Source organism: Chionomys nivalis, chromosome 4, assembly GCF_950005125.1.
Source record: "Chionomys nivalis chromosome 4, mChiNiv1.1, whole genome shotgun sequence".
Taxonomy (NCBI): Eukaryota; Metazoa; Chordata; class Mammalia; order Rodentia; family Cricetidae; genus Chionomys; species Chionomys nivalis.
Genome location: NC_080089.1, coordinates 94090304 through 94111936, shown reverse-complemented (window position 1 = coordinate 94111936; position 21633 = coordinate 94090304). Strand labels below are relative to the sequence as shown.

The window sequence follows — 21633 nt, the reverse complement described above, 5'->3', positions numbered from 1 at the left end:
TGCGATATTCAACCAGTTACTCCAGAACCCCAGACTCAGTCTACATGGACTCTTTCCTGATCCCTCATTTCACTTCCTTGTCCATCTCATTTTGTGGTTTGCACAAGCCCCAGGGCAAACCTGTCACTCTAACCAACCCACTTTTATACCATTGGACAGACCTCTTTGTTGCTCAAACATCTTACTGTCTGTACCAGGTCTGCCTTCTCAGTCAGCGATCCCTCTCTCTACCTCTTGGCAAGTGCTGAGAAGGAGTGGGGTGTTGAGTGGCAGAGGGGAGAGAGAACAAGACAGAAGCATGGGAACAAGACATTAAAATAACCTGTGGGAGCCGTGCGGGCAGGGGTGCCTTAGATGACAGATCACGAGACAGGAGCCCAGAGGGCATGTTTAGGCTGGTGTGGGAGGGGAGCACTGTTGAGCCCAGTTCGGGACATGATGAATCTGAAGTTCCTGAAGAATCTCCAGCTGAGGTTGTTCGGGGATAATGTGGCGGGTGAGCCCACTGTCCAGCAGCTAAGGATCTGCTGGAGGCTCTGGTGTGATCAGTGTGATGCACAAACACTGCCATTGTGTGAAAAGAAAGGACAGGAAGTGAAACATCGAAGCCCAAAGCCTGTGCTGGCCTGAGTGTCACCTCCAACTCCCAAGAAGTTTACAAGCTCCATCTTGGGATAGGAAGCCTTGTCATTTCTTTCCTTCTCTTTTCCCTAGAGCAAATTTGAACCTCCTGCTTTAACAGGGGGTTGGATAGTCTAAGTAAGAATGTGAAAAGCTGTTTCCAAATGGAGCGGGTCCCAAACTGATTGTTATAAACATCACCCCTGCCCCAGCCCAGAGAGCTCCAGACTTCCTGTTGCCTACACACAAAAGGCAATTCGGGTCCTCAGTCCTCCAGCCCTGAAGGATGCTTGCAGCCTGCCTTGCATTCCTCACCTCTCCTGAACACCTATCTACCCAAATCTGCATCTGTGTCTCCTGCTTCCCTTCTTCCTAATATACCACACCCCACATACACACCATACCACACACACGCATACACACACACATACACACACCATATACACACACCACACCACACATACACACTACACACACATATACACACACATACACACACCACATACACACACCACACACACAGCATATACTTACACACATACACACACCACACACCACATACACACACCACACACACACAGCATATACTTACACACACACACACACACACAACACAGCATATACTTACCTTGCATAACTATGAATAACTATGAACTCCAGGTTGTGAGAAGCCTGTCATCAACGCCTCCGTTGAACTAGAAGCTGCAGCTAGGTTTGGGGATGGTTCTTCACAAAATACGCTATGCTTTTTGCACGTCTCTACAGAAAGAAATGACTGAAAGAATTAGCCACCATATGCTGCCAAACCGGTGCCTCCAACAGTGGGAAAAATGGCTGATTAAAGAACTAAAAGGTTTCTGTTTCATTTGCTTGAGATTTATTCTACCTTCTATGCCCAGTGAAACCTCCACAGTCTGCAGCATTCACCCTCAATTCCACTCTCTCCCAGCTGGAAAGATCTCTCCATTCTTTCTCTGGAGCCTCCAAGTACTCTGCACCTGACTTACAACATTCATTTAAATCCCCATTCCATATTTTGGTATGCAGTCCCCTCACTCTTCCCCCTCCCCTCCCTGCCCCCCTCCCCATTCGACTGAAACTCAGGAAGGCAGAGAATCTGTCTCATGAGCTCTGCTTGTCTCTCACAACCTCAATAGATACAGGAATTGACACAGTGCTTGGCAGATCAGTGTGTCATATGCTGAAGAGCTGTGTTGAAAAACACCCAACTTAAAGGGGAAACTAAGTTAGAACTTCCAACATGGATGTGATATTTGAATCAGGCGGTCAACAGCTGTGAAGAGAAACTGCCAGAGTCGTACCCTCCCTTGGTGTGGGTCTCTGAATCTCTGGCCTCTTTTTTACTCACCATCTAAAGAGCATCCATGGCCACCTAACATAATCCCATCTGAGAAAGAGGTGGAGAAGGAGGTGGCTTTGTCTAGGTCCTGCCTTGGGCATCCACTCAGGGGCACCATGGAACGGGGTGTCAAGCTAGTTAGGGTTGCCAGTGATTCACAAGCAGCTAAGAACTAAAGTTTGTCTCTCCCCCAAGGAAAGGTCACTTTGCCTACTTGCCTTGTCTTGGTTGACCTATGTAGCAAGACTTCTACTTTGCTGCCTCCTGGCTTGATCATTTTTCAATTACAATTTGTCCATGCCGCTCTAGCCACGGGTCAATGTGGGTCTCTTCCTGATCATAGATCCACATTTATGAAACTCTAATTAGGCATTTCCTTCACTGCTGACATAGCTCATCGGGACAGGTCTGCAGCCGTAAGCTAGGTATGAACCAGAAGACTGTTTGGATACCCAATTAAGAGCTCATGTGTGCAGCTCTGCTCATCCCTCTGTTCCTCACATCTGTGGTAGCCTCTGTTTTGATTTGGGAACGCATGACCTGTACCTCTATTGTGATTCATTACAGAAATGAGACAAGATGTGTTCCTCCATAAACTTCTGGGATATTCCCTCCTTTTTAAATTTTTTTTTGTACTTAATGTGGCAACAGTACATACAGGAACCTTTTCACAATCTCTGTGTAAAAGAATAAAGAGTTATAATCTTTAGCTGGAAAAATATCCCTGTATGTATCAAGAACCTTAAAATAACTATGATATTTGAGCCGTTTAATATCCTTTCAGGAATCTTTTTTAAGAATATGTTCAGAAATGCAGAAAAATATTTATGCCCAAGAAATTGATTATAGCACCATTTGTAATCATTGTTATAAAATTAATACGATGAGAGAATATATATATATTTCCAATTGCATTTTCAATGCCAACATTAACTGATACCCACAAACTTTCAAATTAACAGACCATGTGATCCAAATAGGGCTTTCATGGCTGTTGTTTCTTGGGATATTTATACAAAAACTGTAAATAGAAATGTATGTCCCCTTCTTCAAGGTTGAAAATGTGTTAAAGGCATATTCTTGAAGACTGCTTAGAGCCTTGGATATGCTAATGAGGATGGGAAAGCCTCTTCACCTCCACCATGAGACTTAGCTCAGGATGCAGGCTCCCTGTATCATGAGAGGTGTCGTAGCTGCCTATCAACGAAGCACAAGGCAACAAAACTATAGGAAAAGTCTCTAGGAAAAACTACCATCCTGGGAAGGGCTCTGATGCTCTTAGGATATGAAATGGTTCTTACTTATCCTAGAAATACTTTCTTATGAAAAGGCTGAATGTTGAGAAATCGAGCCAGGGGACATTCCACTTCATCTTCAGCAGTCACAGGGTGTGATATGATTGGCTGAGGCACATGGGAGCAACCTACATGTCCACAGAGAGGATGACTGCCATGAGGCTAGTGATGGGACCCAGGACAGAGCTATCCCTGTTGGCTTACTTTCCACGGAAGAGGAAATGTGTGCAGGAATACTTCACTGTCACCCTGGACCTAGCCAGAGCTTCCAGATACTTCTTGAAATACCTCCAGGATGTGAACCATTTTCTAGGTCTCTTCTGCTGCCTGGCTATCCTTGACTCCAGCTCCACACACAGGCTGCACTGAGGTCCCTTGAGTTGGGAGCTTCATTCAGACACTCCCCTTCCAACAACCCTAAACTCAGAGTTCCTGCTGTGTTCCACCACTATAACCTGGAATTACCCCCTCTAGTCACAGGCTCACCCCAATATCTCTACATTCAGATATGGTCTCATCAATAAGGTGGGGAGGGTAAACTGAGTCAGGGACTCTCACTGAATTCAACAAGACATTGGAGTGACCCTTGTGGACCCTTCCTGCTTGAACCTCCTACTATAGTCCCTAAAATATTCATCAGGCTTTATCAGACTAATAGGCTTCAAAAGAAGTAATTTTCTGAGATATGAGAAGGGACAATATAAAAAGAACATTAAGGAAGAAATTCTTATTCCAAAATGAAAGGGAAAAGATCATTTAGCATCCCTGTTGGTGTTATCTATTCATGAGAAACAGCACATTTAATCCAGTACAGGATGGAGGGAGGGCTTTGATGCCCTCACCTTGGGGTCCCCTTCATGCAGAACTCATCAGCCTCTCCTGCCATCTGTGGCAGGGGTGATGGAGAGAAAATGATACAGATGAGAAACACTTCAGAGGATTCCACGGGGTGCAGAGGAGACTGAACACAAAGGAGAGCCCAGGCTTGCACAGAGGGAAGGGACCACTATTCTCCAGTCTGGCTGCCTTTTCTGTCTCCTGCCTTCCTCCCCACATTTTTGTTATAAATTGTACAGTGTGAGTCTGGTCTCTTGGGTCAGAAAATGTGACTCCTACCATATCAGTTACTTGTACATCACTATAACCAGCTACCTAAGAGGAGGGGAGAAACTACTTCTGCTCATTGTTTCGGAGATGTCAGTTTATCATAACAAAGAGGGAAAGAAAGGCAGAGCCAAGCCATCCTTGGTAGTCAAGAAACACAAGAAATGTGTAGAGTGAGATACAGTTCCAAGGACGCCTTCCTAGTAACCACTTCCTCCAACTAGGTCCCACATCCTTAGTTTTTGCCACCTCCTAGTAATATAGCCATATAATGAATCCATTAAGGGATTTATTAATTCATTAGGTCAGAGCCATATGGAGGCAATCATCCCTGGAAAGGTCTTCACAGACACACCAGAGGTGTGGCTCACTGATTCTCTATGGGTTTCTCAGCCCAGTGAGGATGACAGTCGGAATCAACAGTCACACCACCCTTTCCCCACATTCTACAAGTGCCCTGAGAAAGAACAGGACCCTGAGTGTGGCAGGCTGTGAAGACATAGTTAGGAGTAACTAGTCCTCAGTACAGGTAAAAAGTTTCATCTGTGGCTCTTCTCTGCTTCCCCCGGGTGCCCCAAGATGAAGGAAGGCAGAATTCTGCTAAGAAGTCTGTCTCCCTTGGAATCTTTTCCTTGAATTAGAAGAGCCAGGATACACTAGATTCTCTGATGAGCCCTAAGCAGTAGGATTAAGGGCTCTGATTCCTTGGGGTTCCTGCTTCTTCCTCCTTCTCCAACTCTGAATTCGAACCACTCTGCTGTTCTCTTCTTTCCCTGTCCTTTCTTCTCTCCTCATGTATCTCAATCTCTAGTTTTACTTTCATTGCAGCACTATTCTTTGTACAGCTCCATCTATCCCAGAACTTAGAAAAATGCATTAACCTGCACCTTGTCCATTGAAGACACTTCTACCTGTCCACCAAAAATAGTGGGGATTATGTGAACAAGATGTTCTTTCTGCACATTGTCAAATGCAGTCTGTCTGCCCTCTGTGGCTAAAGGTTCTGCATGCATGAATCCACCCAACTGAGGAATGGCTCCCCTATTGAATATAAGTAGGCTTTTTCTTTCTTGTTGTTAGTCCCTAATCAATACAGCTGAGCGATTATTTAAGAATTTACTCACATTGGGAATTTTAAGTTATCTGGAGTTTATTTAACATACACAGGAGGATATGCATATGCTAACTGCAAATGCAACATCATTTTCTACCAAAAAATCTTGAACATCTGCAGATTTTAAAGTCAGATTGGTTCCTGGAGCTGATTATGCGAACTCTAAAGGGTGTCTGTACTCAGCCAATGACTGGGTCCATTTGTAATTCTTGTTTTTATTGTGTTTGATAAAGAGTTTGATAACCTCAGTGTGTGATATATGTCAAAATTATGTTCTCTAAGTCTTTGGGGTAATAATTTCTGACCCCAAAACATCTTCCTCTACTTTCAGAATGAGACTTTAAAAGGCTGTTTGATGTCACATTGTAGATCCTGTTTTAAGTGTTACTTCTCTGTGTGTGTTCTTTCTCCCCATTAGATTTGTGACAAAGAGTGGCATTACTATGTCATCAATGTGGAGTTTCCTGTGGTCACCCTATACATGGATGGAGCAACATATGAACCATACCTGGTGACCAATGACTGGCCCATTCATCCATCTCATATAGCCATGCAACTTACTGTCGGCGCCTGTTGGCAAGGTAACCCTAAGTGGAGCCCTCTTTCAACTCTGTGTGCTGTCCATGGGAGATATTGTTAGAGAAAAAAGAAAAGATAACACGAAAGCTAGCTGGTTTAAGTTGCTAGTTCTTTACTAACAAAACAGTACTCAGAAAAGTAAGCATTAATCCAGACACTAGCTCTAAGTAACAGTGGAACAGCAGGCTTGAGAATAGATTTTTATTTTAGCTCAACCTAGACAAGTTCATGGATGCCTCTGAGTTACTAAGGCTGTTTTATTATTCTGGGATATTAACTGGTTCCACACAGTGGCTGCATATATGAAGGGTTGAATGTAGAATCCCTGATCAAAATTGTCAATTGTCTCAAGGTTGCTTAGAAACCAAGGATCTCATTGTCACTCAAGTGTCCAAACCCCGGGCATCTACAAACCCAGGGCTATGAGAAGCAAATTGTCCACAAGCCATGCAATCATAGGGGCCATTCTTGAGGTATCCTCAGCCCTCGATACTGACCTAGCCTCAACCCTGTCCCTCACCTCTTAGGACAGAGGCCCTTAGCCAATGCTACTCATGGAGAGGTCCATTTCTTCTAGTCTGTTTCTGTTTCCTTGAATACTGGGGATTCTTTGAAGCCCACCGAGGGCAACTAGAGGGGAAGGAGGATGCTCTCAAGTAGGCAGATAGCACTCTGAGGTAAGACCCAACCTTGTGTTGATTGAATCTGTGAACGCCTCCGAGATTGTAATTAACCAGTCACCACTCAGTGGTGAGGGGGAGAGGTGCTCTTAATGTAACCATCCCACAGTAGTTTCAAGAAATTGGTTCCCACATCTCACATGGACACCAAAGCCTTGCTCAAGCCCAGTTAAGATGACATTGTTCCTACATATAACCCCACACAATAGGTGATATTTTTCATCGGGACCATCAACTCACCAATAAATAACATACAGACTTATTATTAATTATAAATGCTTGGCCGATAGCTTAGGTGTATTACTAACTAGCTCTTACACCTTAAATTAACCCATTTTTTTTATCAACATTCTACCGCATGGCAGTACCTTTTATCAGCATGACAAGTTCACCTTGCTTTTTCTCTCCACATCCTGGAAACTCTGCCCTTCTTCATTCCCTGCTCCCTTTTTCCCTCTCTGTGGGTCTCACTAACCTCTTCCTGCCTAGATACTGACCATTAGCTCTTTACTAAACCAATGACAGCAACACATCTTCACAGTGTACAAAAAGACTATTCCATAACACTGTACAATCTCCTGTATACTTTGTTTTCTTGACTATTTATATCCCATAATGCAAGATAAATACTCTACAAATAGTACATATACCACATTGTTTAGTCATTTTAAATGCCTGTAAATATGAAGTACAGACACAAGTTTTAAAGATATATTTTTGAGCCACCTGAAAAACCTGTGGGTATCAGAAGCTAACCATATAACAATTTGCTCTCTGTAGCTCAGTTGACACAGGAGTGACTTAGGGGAGTCACAGGTCTCTGTGGGCTGGATAAAGAGTGGTTTTGGAGCAGCTTCATGGGACAAATATGGAAAGAGGAGTATAGTATACACTCTGAGCTTTGGGAAGCAAAAGCTGGGGAGTAGACACAGATCAGTGAAAAATAAAAATAGGTGTTCCTGAGCTGAGGCTACCCATGTCATGTGTGACATCTTTCACCCAAGGGTGACAAGCCTTGTTTAACATTTTTACAGGACTTGTGGATGAAAATCTTTTCATTATTGTAGGCTCCTAAAGGTGACGAGGAGAAGATTGTACCTATGGCAAGGATCCATGAAACTAACAGATAGATCAAGGCTCTAACATAGAGGTTGAACAGAACTTATTAAGCATTGGACACAGCTGTGCTGAAGTGGGGGCCTTGGTGTAGCTCAGAGCCCCAGCCAGATACCAACATGGGTATTACTGGATATAGCCTGAAGAGAACCTGTAAGAGAAGACACCCCTAGGTACATCCTTCTACAAACTTCACCATGATTTCATGCCCTCAGAGATCACATCTGGGTTCTTGTCACCCCAAGTCAGTTACAGCTACTGCTCCTGCTCCCCCAGTTATATGCTTGCCACCAGAGGTGGGAAAACAATCCCACCAAATAAAAAGTGATTCTGTAAATAATTAAGACCACCCCTGAACCAGGTAGAATAGGCTGGTGCCCCGCAGTGACAAGCATGCGCCAAGTCTCAGTTAATGAATACCTGCGTCTTGGTATTCTTTACCAGTTGCTTCCCTGCTTTATCATCAGTGTGGGACCCAAGCAAGGACAGCAACCACCTCACTAAGTACAAAGAAAGAAAGCACGGCTAAGTGTGTACAAGCTCCAAGAGCTTCTGCCTATCAGGGATACTGGTCACTTTAGTCCTCATATTGCCCAGAGCAATCTATCTGACCACAGCTAAGAGAGCAGGGAAGTGATGGTTGTGGTGTGTCTAGAAGTAAAACTGAAAGTATTGTACAAATAGTATATATAAATACTACAGCCGGGCGGTTGTTGCACACGCCTTTAATCCCAGCACTTGGGAGGCAGAGGCAGGCGGATCTCTGTGAGTTCGAGACCAGCCTGGTCTACAGAGCTAGTTCCAGGAAAGGCTCCAAAGCTACAGAGAAACCCTGTCTCAAAAAGCCAACAAATAAATAAATAAATAAATAAATAAATAAATACTACAGTTTATCCACCTTGTCAACTAACATTTTTTTGGCTTTCTCAATTAATAAAATAATTAATTAATACATATTAGTCAGTATGTATTAATACATATATATACTTACATATTTATATATATTAATAGGACAAATAATCTGACATCACCACAACCACTATGCACTCTCCCAGTACACAAATGCCCCCCCCCACACACACACACCATAAAGCACATCCATTAAGAAAGAGGTATTAGAAACATTCTAGCGGCCTTAGTCCATAGCAGTTATGAAAGACCCTCTTGGCAGATGTGAGTGAGGGTGGAGAATATTCTTTGTGTCCTCTTTAAGTCTATGCTTGAAGTTGTTCCCTTCACAGACCACATGTGAAGAGGGTGCTGTGAGTCTGTAAGTGCCAGCTCAAAAGGACATATGATTACAGTTTATTTGAAAGTCACTTCACCCAGGTATATGTTTATAATATAGCAGGAAGAATGAATGCTAAGTTGTTGCCCTGGCTTCATCATGTTGCTATGATAAACTCCAAAAACAGCATAGAAGAGGAAGGAGTTCACTTCATCCTACACTTTGAAAACTCACCCTTGAGAGAAGTCAGGGCAGGAACTCCAGGAAGGAAACTGGAGTTAATAAACATGGACGTATGCTGCTTGCTGGCCCATGCCCAGCTCTCGTGCAGTCTCACCTGCCTAGGGATGGCGCCTCCCACAGGGGCCTAAACCTGCCCACATCAGTCATCAAGAGAAACACCCACAGACATGGCCACAGGCCAATCTGATCTGGGCAGTTCCTCAGTTGAAGTTTTCTCTTTCTAGGTGACTGTTTTGTGTCCAGCTAACAATAAAAACCGACCAGGACAAATGGTCATTTGCATTTTGGCTCTTTTTCCAGGCACGTCCTTGGGTGGATGAGGTCTTGAGTCTTTCTCTGTCTACTCTGCTGAGTGGCAGTTCCTACTATCAGTTCCTGGTGGGCACTGCAGGAGCTGATAGGTGCTGATGCAGGTGCTGCGATCTCTCTACTTCCTGTAACCCCATCATCTCAAAACCCAAAAGCCAGTCCTCCTCTTGCTAACCAGCAGTGTGCTTCCTTAATCCTCCAAGAAGCAACAAAAAAAAAAAAAGAGAGAGAAGACTTGGAGGCCGAAAACTCTGAGTTTGAGTTACATGCCAGCCTTATGCCTTCCTGGCTCCAGGGTGCTAACGCCACTGTGCCCCACAGGACCTTTCTCTAGAAGCTATCTGTTTTCATTTTTTTTTCTAGTTTCCACATGAGAGAAGATATGATAGCTGTCTGTATCTGCCTGATTTTTCTTACCACGATCTCTAGTTGTAACCATTTTCCTGCAAATAGCATGATTTCATTCATCATTGTATGTGTGTGTACATGTATATGTGTGTGTACACATATGTGTGTTTTCCATATATAGTTTGTCTGTTAATGGGTACCTAGGTAAATTGGATATCCTAATTATTGTAAGTAGTGCAAAAACAAACACAGGTTTGTGGATAAGTGTATTGACTTAAGCTTCTCCAGATATATATGTACCAGAGTAGTATGGCTGAATTATAAAATTTAATTTGCTTTTCCCTGAAGGCTAAAGCTATTTAAGCAATTTTCATATATTTATTAGCCATTTGTAGTATTTCTTTTGAGTAGTATCTCTTCAGATCATTTGATAATTTTTGATGAAATTGTTAGTTCTTTGAACTCTTTATATATTCTGGATATTGATCCCCTGTAGAATGGATAGTTAGCAAAGATTTTCTTTTGTGTGGGTTGTCTCTTCATTTTTTTCCTTCTGCTGTACAGAAGCTTTCTAATTTGATGTAATCTCATTTCATTGCCTGTGCCAATATTTCTGGTATGTTTTCTTTTAGAAGTTTCAGAGTTTTAAGCCTTTGATTCGTTTCGGTCGATTTTTTTAAAATACAGAATGAAGAATAATGGAAATGTAAGTTTCATTTCCTGCATGAAGATGTCTGGTTTGCCCAGCGCTGTTTGTTGAGCAGGCTGTCCTCTCTCAGTTTATACTCTTGCTACTGGGAATCCACTGGCTATAGGTGGCTGGATTTATTTCTAGGTCCTCTGTCCTGTTCCCTTGGTCCCCGTGTCTTGTTTCATACCAACTCCATGCCTCTGATGGGATTTGAACCAAGCACTGTGATGATGCCAGCATCACCTGTGCTGAGCTTCTAAACTCTAATTTCTCAAATAAGAGTAAAGCCTGCCTCTCAAGGTTCCATGAGGAATTGTGTGCTTGGCATGTTTCATGTGAATGAATGTGTCACTTTAACATATGTTCTGTACTTCCCCCACCTTCCTTCGTTTCTTTCATCTAAATCTGACACAATGGACAATCTACAAGCACTAGGCCTACTCTAACACCCGTGGCCCCAGCTCTCCTCAGCTGCCCTGCATTGATTCACTTTCCTCCCCTCCCCTCAGGCTAGCCCTTACCCATGGACTCTGCCTTCCCAAGATCCATGCATTAGTCAGAAAGAAAGCTGTAGAACCGTATCAGAAGGAAAACTATGGAATCATGGCTAGAAATTCAGTCAGGGATGTAATCAAGCTGTTTGTGGGTTCAAGGAGAAAAATTGGGTACTTTCCCAAGAGGAATGACTCCTGTGATTTCCCCCCAAATCTTAATCTTTAAAATATAGAATGAGTAAGACCTCATAAAGAAGGGAAGGGAGGTGACAGCGGGGGGCATGAGCCTACTCAAATCTCCCTAGCACTGCAAGGTACATGACCCAGGAGGCATCCGGGAGGAGTTAGAGGAAAGGAGTTGAAACTGAGTCTCAGGATACCATGCTGCCTGCCTGGTTAAAGAATTTGGATTCCTATAAATCCTGCATTTTTCTGGGAGCCACTTTTCTGTCTGGTATGACATATCAAAGGATCTTCCAATGAGATGCAGCCCTGTGAAATTGATGCCCCGCAGAGCAGCCCTCGTCTCCACATTTCTCAGCCTTCTGCTGTCTGCTTACACACATAGTGCCAAGCCCTGTGTGTGTCCCTCTAATTGCCTTGGACTTGCAAGCGTGGGGAGCTTTATGGTGCTTCTGAGGATTACTAGGGAACTGGTTCTCATTTGCGAAATTTCCGGTTGGGATCGGACAAAGTGAATAGAAAATGATTTGATGGGCGCTGTGTGTTGGGTTCTACTGGGAGCTGGCTCCAGCTCGGTTGCTGGGCTGTGTTCTGCAGACCCAATTAGCCTACTGTGTCCTGTTGGTGAATTTAAAAGGCATGCAATCAGCGGAACTTCATTTTCATTGGTATTTTTCCAGTAATTAAAAAAATGAGACTTCATTTACACTTAAGAAACGTTGCCAGCGAGGCCTAGTGCATGCAGCCTCACAAAATTGCGAGGAAAGTCTTTGAATTCTTCATTTGCATTAACCAATTCCGAAGAGCCTGGCACTGGCTCTGGCAGGGGTCTCCTGGCTATGTCACCTCTTGACACATAGCATCACAACGGTAAAAGAATATGCAAGCAGAAAAGATGCCATGCTAAGACTCTAATCTAAAGCTCTGGAAAAGGCCGTTCTTGTGATTACCCACCCAGGTCTCAGTTTTCAAATGTCCATCTACCTTTCAACATTGTCACTCTGGGAACCAAACTAGCAATCTGTGAACCTAAGAATGACAAATTCAAAGAATAGCAGGACACGACAAGGTAGGTCATTTAAATACTAGGTGAATCCCTTTTCTTTAGGTTTTCACTTGTAAGAACAAAACTGAGTAAACTGAGTTCAATTACAAATACTATGAAAAATCAGATAGCCACATCTGTTTAGCTCCTGGACATCTACATTGGACCTAACTATCCAGGTCCTATAGGCTACCTGTGCAAGGAGGTAGACCAGATAGCTGCCAACTCATGACAGTGTTTTACAGAGTCTTAAGGTTTCTAGAAGATGCCATAGAAGGCAACAGTCCCGGGCACCTATCCTGCGGTAGACTAGAGTATCTCTGAGTTCCCTCTGTGTGTTTGTTGGACACTTGAGCAGGGATTCTTTTAGTCAAGTGGCTTTACGCGTGAGGAGCTTTAGAGGCACACTCAGGAAAACCAGGCTGCTCCTTGTCTCATCCCCATTTTCCTTGATGTATTTCAGCACAGTGCCCCATACCTGTGGCACTCTTCCTAGTGCTAACTGACCCCTGTCTCTGCAGTTTAGATAATGCTGGTCTTTCTAGAACATACAGGCTCTCTCCTCATTCCTAATGATACCACCAATCTTGGATTCTTCCTTTCCATCCTGGGGCCTATTTTTGCTCAGTCCTAACCCTGACTTAACTATGACAACAGGAGATAGAGGAAAAAAATCCAAAAAATGGAGGTTTAATAGGGCAGATACAAAATATTCATTGGAGTTTTAAAGTGAAGACAAAGGGGAAAAAAGGCTCAAAGGGATCAAAAGACAGACATAGTCCAAGGGTTGTAATTGGTGGCGTATGAGCCTCATGCCGTGCAACTGGAGCCACCTGTGGCCCTGAGATTTGCTGTGCATTTTCAGGTCATTTTTTCCCTTCTTCCAGGCTCTAACATTGGTGCAGAGACTTGGGCTATATTCTTCCACTTAATGAGCTTGGTCTAATTTAGTACAAATTTCTTTTAATAAAGTCTGTGTTCAAGTTATTCTCCATCCCTTGGGTTTCTGCTTCTGAAAAAAAGGAAGGCACACAGCAGCATAGAGTGCTCTCTATCCAGACAGCATTCCCCAAGGAGTCTTATGAAACTTCTTTCTCACAGAATGCCCCTTCTAAAGGGAGACCAAGGTCAAATTTAGGAAACAGCACAAACTACCCCTGGTCCTAGGCCCCATATTTGAATTGCACACATGCACTAGGCACTGTGTTGAGCACCTTAGGTAGGCTCCCCTATGGGCATCTCAACAGCATGTGACAAGAGCATAATCTAGACCCCACTCTGTGCCATGCCAGGGGCATAGAACCTGGATCTGAATGCCGATACATACCACCAGTACGAGATCACCACAGCCAAAGAGCACTAGAGGCTGCTGGAATCTGAAGCAAATCTGTTGCCAGATGTCCTTGACATTATCTCAGAGTTCTGACAACTCCAGCCAAGACCTAAAGCATCAGGCTGCAGCAGGAAAAGGCTAGCCCTGGAGTTTGGAGTGAGTAGAAGGGAACTCTAGACCTCACTGCCACTGTTCATCAACTCCGGGTCTTTGAAGACAGTTCTGCCACCCAGACTCTCAATTTCTTTGTCTGGGGAATAAAATCAATATTCTGGATGATGCATGAGTGACCTTCTGACTCCATAAACTTAGAGCCTCAATTTCAGGGATCTGACTTTTGGGGTCATCCCTAAGTCTTATGTTTTGTTCTCTACAGTATCATATAAATATTTGCTATGAAAGCAAGAGAAATGGTACACTTTTTTTTTTTTTAAAGAAAAAGAGGGTTAAGAAAGCTTGATGAAAATGTGTCACGGCCAGCCACGATGACAGATCATTTTTCTTTGCAAGTCACCTGCAACTTATAGCGACGTGAACCCCCTTTGAGGTTATATGCAAGTAGCTTTAAAGCTGCAGCCTGTGAGGGTCTATTACACACTTCACTTCGTCTTTGCATTCCAGGGGTATCTCCATCACCAAAATGAGGGAAAAAGAGAAAGCAAGATTTCAGACAGTCTGCCCATTTACATTGCTCAAAATTGATAGTTGACCATCCGTGAAATTGCGTTCATTGAGGGGCATCCCCATCCACAAGCCTTGCAAAGAGCAAGCAAAAGAAAGCACAGCTTCCACTCTTTCCCATGTATTTCTTAGACTAAATAGCCAGAGGAAAGATAGCAGGAAAGACAGTAGCTTTCTGAATACCTTTGTATAAGATGGAGACTTGGTGTATTCACGTTACAGAGGTCTCTTGCTTTAAATTTCTCTTAGAGCTGCATTTATCGTGAGCAGACCCCACCTCTCAGAAGACAGACAGGCAGTAGGTGATGGATATGCAGCTTTTCATTCACAATAAATGCTCTGCTTCAGAATAGGAATGCTGCATCAGATCATGCATGCAAAATAACACTGTCCTTTAGTATGGGTTGGTGCTTGGTTCCCAGTTGCCAGGCAGGTGCAAAAACATCAGAGATACTCAAGTTCCTTATATAAAGTGGTAGAGTATTTGCCTAAACATAAAAAATACCTTCCTATATTCTTCAAGTGTCTACAGATTGTTTTAAAGACCTAATGTGGTAGAAATGTTCTGTAATGGTTCTTATTGCTTAGAGACAAATGCCAAGGAAAGGACGTATCTGTGTTTAGAATATTTAGATGTTTTCAGTCTACATTTGGTTAAATCAGTGGGTTGGAAACCACTGAGGGGCCAGCTGTTTGCCTGGTTTTTAAAGCAACTGGGATTCCCAGTCCTCTTCATCCCAGCTTCTGGGAACTGCCACCAAAGTCAGTGTCCACAAAAGCTACAAAACTGGGTATCCACTGCCAGCACCACATCAGTCCCAACCTGTCCCCTGCCAGTAAGTCCACTTTCAACTTTTTCAGCCACATCTGATCAGATGGTGTGCAGGAAGAAGGTCGGATCAAGTCTGAATCTTAATGTTCCTTGTTCCTGGCCATGTGGCCTTGGGAAAGGTATCAAAACCTGTACATTTATTTTGTTAAAAGAGTTGTCCGTGTATCAGATCAGACTAGCAATTCACAAGGATGAAATGGTTTCTTCCACACCCATCTTGGTTTCATTTCAAGCTTCATTCCATGTGAGTGAGAGCGGTTTAACCTCCTCAAATTTGGCATTTTTCCATTTCCTTGGGTAGTGGTGGGTTGATCAGGGAGGTGAGGATGCAGACTTATCGGGTAATATGGGTCCAGTCACTTTTCCATGTGGTTATCCATTGAAATGATGCTCATCTACCTCTTGGTCCTCAGTCACTAATGACCCTTTAGGATTGACTGCTGTCTTGGCACTTCCTTTTCTTCCGTGGGCTACATCAATACTTGTGGTGTTTTTCATGTTCTCTGTGCAGGTCCATCTACGTACAATCTACTTAGTGCCATACAGATATCACACATCCTGCCAGGGGCTCAGTCCTGGAAGCAGCTGTAGGTGATTTCATCCTGTGATTTAATCCTTTCCGTTTCCTTAACCTCCCTCGTCTGGTAGAAACCAGATTCTCTTCCTCTATACCTCCTGAAGGTAGACTTGCTGTAGGTCTTCTTTGTCCTTTGGAAGGTTTATGCTTCTGAAGCCCACGCTTGGACATCTTCTGTGGCCATACCTGTGGCAAGGCTAGACGTGTGCATAAGTGAAGTGAGATGAGAGAAATACGCAATAAAAATATAAAGCACAGGGCTTTATAGCTCCAAGATACCCTCATCTTTAAGGAATAATGAAATAGTATGTGAAAGAACTTGATTCATTTCAAGGACCTCTTGGCAGCTATTTTTTCCTCTGACCGAGTAAACAGGTTGTTTAGAAATTGATCATGTGCTACCTTAGAAACCTCAGATTATCTTAGCAATCTAATTCTTATATTTTAATTTACCTTAGTCGCTCTCTCCACTCAATATAAACTCCTGAAGACCCTATTCCACAGCCTACAATTACAGGAATCAAATATAAAACCTAATATAAAACAGGAAATGTTTTTGAAATGTTGATCTAGTCTAAGGATTCCAAAACGATGTCTGGAAACAAAGTTTTGATATTTTGTTCTTTTAAAATGATTCATGACCAAGTTTATTTTGACAGAAGAGCTGCATGTCCCATGTAGACACGTTCAATATTAAAAAGAAAAAAATTTTCAGTGTATCTATTATTTTTGATATCTCATATCACATCTAATACCGGGTAAAATGTGCTTCAAATTTTATGTGTGTCTCCCATTGCAAAATGCTAACTAAATCTCACTCCTAGAGATTTCTGATTCATAAACAGAGTACAGCACAGACCTGGGATTCCTAAGTTGAAATACAGAACATGGTACCTTGGCATCCAAGCCTGTAACAGACATTGACCTTTGAGATAGAGCCTTTGAGTGAGATGTTGAGGTGGGAGAGATGATAGATAAATGGTGTACTCAGATTTCAGGGATGTATACTTTACAACTTCAAGCCTAAGTTTTATTGTATGTGGTGCCTATATAATGAATGCCTGTCTCCCAGGGCAGTTATGAAGATTCAAAGAGATGATGTATGTTGAAATTGCACATGGTGGCCGGGCGGTGGTGGCACACGCCTTTAATCCCAACACTTGGGAGGCAGAGGCAGGTGGATCTCTGTGAGTTCGAAACCAGCCTGGTCTATAAGAGCTAGTTCCAGGACAGGCTCCAAAACCACAGAGAAACCCTGTCTCGAAAAACAAAAAAAAAAGAAAAAAAAAAAGAAATTGCACATGGTGTTGGACACACAGGTCACACCTAGTCAGTGATACTCATTGACTCTACTAATCAAAGGTTAGAGACAGGGCAGGAAATAGATGGCCGTTTAGATAGCATCTCCATCATTTATGCTCAAGCCTTCATCCTCTTTTCTGTAGGTTAAAAAAAAATCAATTCACAAGATTATAAGTAAGACATTTTATTGCTATGACAAATACTAAAAATAAATAAATAAATAAATGTGAAAATATAATCCTTTTGTGCCAAAGTGTTTATCTCGGCTCATGACTCCAGAGCCTTCAGCCTTGACCAGCCTGCCCCATTGTTTCTGGACCATGGTGAGAGAGAGCATCCTGTAGAAGGATGAGGAGAATCCTGCAGAGCTGTTCCTAAGACATCCAGGGAACAGAGAGAGTGACCTGCATCTTCCAAAGAGGCCTCACCCTGTACGGTTCTATTGGCTCCCATCAGACTATGCATATTTTGAATCCCTCAGTGAAGGAAGCCAATGATTTGGTCAGAGCCCACATCATTCAACCACTTTCTAAAAGCCCAACTTCCAAACATGAAGGACCCACTCTTCAATATGGGAGCCTTTTGGTGGGGCCACTTCACATCCAAGCCATAACACTAGGGCACGAACATGCAAATTTTTATGGAGGAACATCAAGAACAGGAAACCTCAAACTGTCCTCCCATAGTCAGGTCCTTTGCAAGCCATTCACCAAAGTCCCATCTATTTGGAATGCCCTGGGAACCAAGCACTAAGAATGACTTGTTTTGCTTTCAAAGCAAAGAATCATTATGCATCAAGGAAACGACCTATGAGACAAAATGGTTTAACACATAAAGACAAATGGTTCCTATAGCAGAGAATATCCCAAGATACAGCGACGGGAAAGCCCGCTGGGGTCCTCCTTGCTCCCATGTCACTCTTCTCGCTCTGCCCTACATTCTGCATCGCGCTCATCACTCCTAGGCTAATGACAAGATGGCTTATGCAGTGTGGGTTTATTATATAAAGACAACAAGAGCTAATTGAAAACCTCCTGAGAGCAAAATAGACGCTGTTATGTGTAAGCTACCAGTCATCTTCTCCATGAGGTAGCCGAAATTTGATCCCATGCATCTTCTTGGGTCTATAATTATGGCTTATTGAATGCCAGGTACTGGCATGGACTTCATCTTCTTCCTTGGTCCCAGACCCACCCCTTGAATCCATCACTAGGGCAATAATGGTGTGATAAAATTTGCTTAGACTCTCTCCCTGGAGCTTGCACCCATGCCCAAAGCCTCAGGCCTGTCTTAGCAAGAAGGAAAGGGTGAGAGAGTCACAGTACCCAAGATGACTCTGATGGCATGCAGCACATCCTCCTCTTCAGTCCGACAGGCAATTATAAAGCATCTGTTGTACGCCAGGCAGACTACAGCATGCCAGGAGGACACAAGAGGCTAAGTGTTCTTGAGAAGAATAAATGAGTCAACTTATGCACAGTGCCTGGTGCAACCCTCAGCCCCCAATACTTACTTGCTCAGTATTGTCTTCATTAAAATGAATAATGCATGAGTGATCTTTGCTATCCAGGAAAGAGAGGCTTAAACTAATAAATTATAGCAACTTGCGACGAGCAAGCCTGCGGGTAGCATCAAGGAGAGAGATCGCATAAGGAGCATGCAAAAGGCCCAACCTGGAGAAGCTCACAGCTCAATGCTTCTTAACCTTGGCTTCACATCTGCTTTGCCCAAGAAGCTTTAAAAAAAAAAAAAAAACTCCCCATACCAATTAAATCAAAATCTCCAGGGTATCACACCAAGTCCCAGGCACCAGTTTATCTTTTTAAAGATTCCCAGAGGATTAAAACTTGTAGCCAAGGTGGATGATAACAATTTAGGGTACCAAGGATAGCATCTGCGAGTAAACAATTCACTAGTAATTCCACATGAAAGCCGTAAAACCAACTAAAGTGATCCAGGCCCTACACCTAGAGCACGGTGGGTCTCAGGACAGGGACAGGGTTTGGGAAACAGGGACTCAGAAAGGTGTGAGGAGACAACAGTGACGGGGAATGAAAGAGACCTTTGAAAGACTGTGAAATTTGCCTAACCTGGGCGACAGGGAGGTCAGGATGGGGTGAGCAAATGTAAGAGCAATGGAACAAGCGTGAGGGAGAACCCAGGCCAGCCCAGAGAGCCATGCAGTAGGTTATCAGGAGAGATTCAATCGGCAGCACCTAAGGAGTTCCAATAGGAGCGTCTACTACCCACAAGGCTTTGCTGGCACACCTGGCTCACCAAAGAGCAGCAAGAGTGCCCCAGGGCCACTAAGCTGGAAAGCTGCCCTTTGGGGAGCTGGGAAAGCTATTTACAGGGGTGCCCAGCCTATTCTCAAGCCTCAGACAACATACAGCACAGAAGCTTCAGGAGTTGCTGTGCTGAGACAGCCTCCTAGGGCTAGGGGACACTAATGTGTCCTGCGAGTCATGGAGGCTCAAAGAGTTTTCAGAACCTCTCCTGGGAACGATCAAGATGGGGACTCAGTCTCCGCCCATCTTCTCTCCTCTCCACATTCTGCTTGTTCTCTGAACAAAAAGCCAAGCAAGGCGTGGGTTAGATCTCTCCATGCAGTCCATCCAAAGATGGTGGAGGGGGACTGGGATTAGTAAAGAGGCTAGGAAAGAATGTCTGGGTGAGGTGGGTTATAAGCAGACCTCAAGAGAAGCCTGTCTTAGAGAACAGTGGGGGAGGTGGGTGTGGCTCATGATGAAGCTGCATCTTGAGTACTTTGAACCTTGCATGGGCGTGGTAGCGGACCCCAGCTCCCATGGTGCTCAGCCCATGCACACACAAACACACATTGGCTTGTTTTTGTCCCTTAGACTCAAAGAACACACAGACAGTACAAGCGACCTTGGTTCCTGGCGCTTCCTACCTAATCTTCTCAAGGCAGATGACAATATTTCTTGCTCTTATAGGAGGCGAAGTGGCCAAACCACGGTTTGCACAGTTTTTCCATGGCAGCCTCGCCAGCCTCACGATCCGTCCTGGAAAAATGGAAAGCCAGAAGGTGATTTCTTGTCTGCAAGCCTGCAAAGAAGGGCTGGATATTAATTCCTTGGAAAGCCTCGGGCAAGGAATAAAGGTAAGGAAGGCACCGATACCACCTCTGATAAGACACCGATTTAGGAGTAGAAAGTTACCCAACACCTGAGCATGCCAGGAACTAATTGTTTCCCGAGAAGCCTCCGAGAAATGGAACCTCGGTTAAGGTGTGATCACACTTTGCCAGAGACCAGTTAGTGACCATGACTTCCAGGACGTACTTGTGCTGCCAGCTCCTGAAACTTCTAGATCTAGAAAAGACAGGAGACACTATTTGCGTCTTCGTGGAGGGGTATGAAACTTCATTTGTCTGCAGATTGTTTGATTACTTTGCTATTCATTTGCCTAAAGGCGCTGAAGTGGCATGCAGGAATACATTTCAGAAACATAAAATGTAAACAAAGAATTAGGACTCTAAAACACAAATGAGACAGCAGAGAGATGACAGATGTGAGGTAGAATTGGAAAACAGATATGACAGTCACTAGGTCTTATATTGTTAAAGTAAAGTCAGGTCCCCTTCAAGCAATATCTGGAAGTCACAAGAAACATGAAAACATGTGTGGTTTTTATTGCCTATGTGAAACCAAAATATTCAAGTGATTCATCAAATCAGAGCTGTGTTCTTAGAACACAGAAGGCGGGGGAGAGACAGCTGTGGCCCCAGCAAGCTTTTCTTGGATAGATAAGGTTACCTTCTGGCCTCACCTAGATATGAGGCTCTAGCTGATCCTGGACCCCTGAGTTCTGAATAAAAAGCAGGGTCAGTCCCATCGAAAACCCTGATGAATCATGACAGGTCCCAATGTGAGAAAGTATGTTTCTAGCTCTTTTCTGGAAGTCAGGATGGCCTACCTTCTGTGTCCTGAAGACCAGGACAGTTCTTGGAGTGCCCAAAAGCCGTAGTAGTTCCCCTTGGCTATTTCCCAAGGGAAAGTGACAATAATATAGAATCTGCTGCCCATCTGTCCCCAGTCTATCATGGGCCTGCCTTGCCATCTACCATGGGACTGGTAGCCAGGAACTCACTTTCCAGCAGAACCTGCTCCTAACATAACAAGGGTCTAACGCTTGAGGACTCTGGCCCTGGGTTTGCAAGCAGGGTCTGCTGGCCTGAGCACTGTGACACTCATTATAATGTGACCACCTCGGTAAACATATCATCTTGCTGTTATGGGCATGGTTCTACCATACAAAAGTGGATGATCTCAGCTTGCTGTCTTTAGATATTTCAGTAGCTCTAATGGTCAATAAATCTGTATGGGTACCACTACATTGACAGTGAGCACTGACATTCCCTAAGGACTCTAAGAGGCACACAATGCTTGTTCTAAATGCTTTATGACCATCACTCTTTGTGATATCCCTTCCTGTTGATAAAAGTACTGTGTTGTGTAGTAGGAGGGGTGGCGGG

The 21633-nt window shown here is 43.7% G+C and overlaps 1 protein-coding gene across 1 annotated transcript in view; it reads left to right on the top strand.

Moving 5' to 3' along the window:
- Clstn2 (calsyntenin 2) overlaps positions 1 to 21633 on the top strand; it is a 578116-nt gene that overhangs the window by 533084 nt on the left and 23399 nt on the right. The window contains exons 9-10 of the mRNA XM_057766626.1: positions 5913 to 6075; positions 20093 to 20259. Of these exons, the coding sequence (XP_057622609.1) occupies positions 5913 to 6075; positions 20093 to 20259 (330 nt within the window). The remainder of the gene's footprint in view (positions 1 to 5912; positions 6076 to 20092; positions 20260 to 21633) is intronic.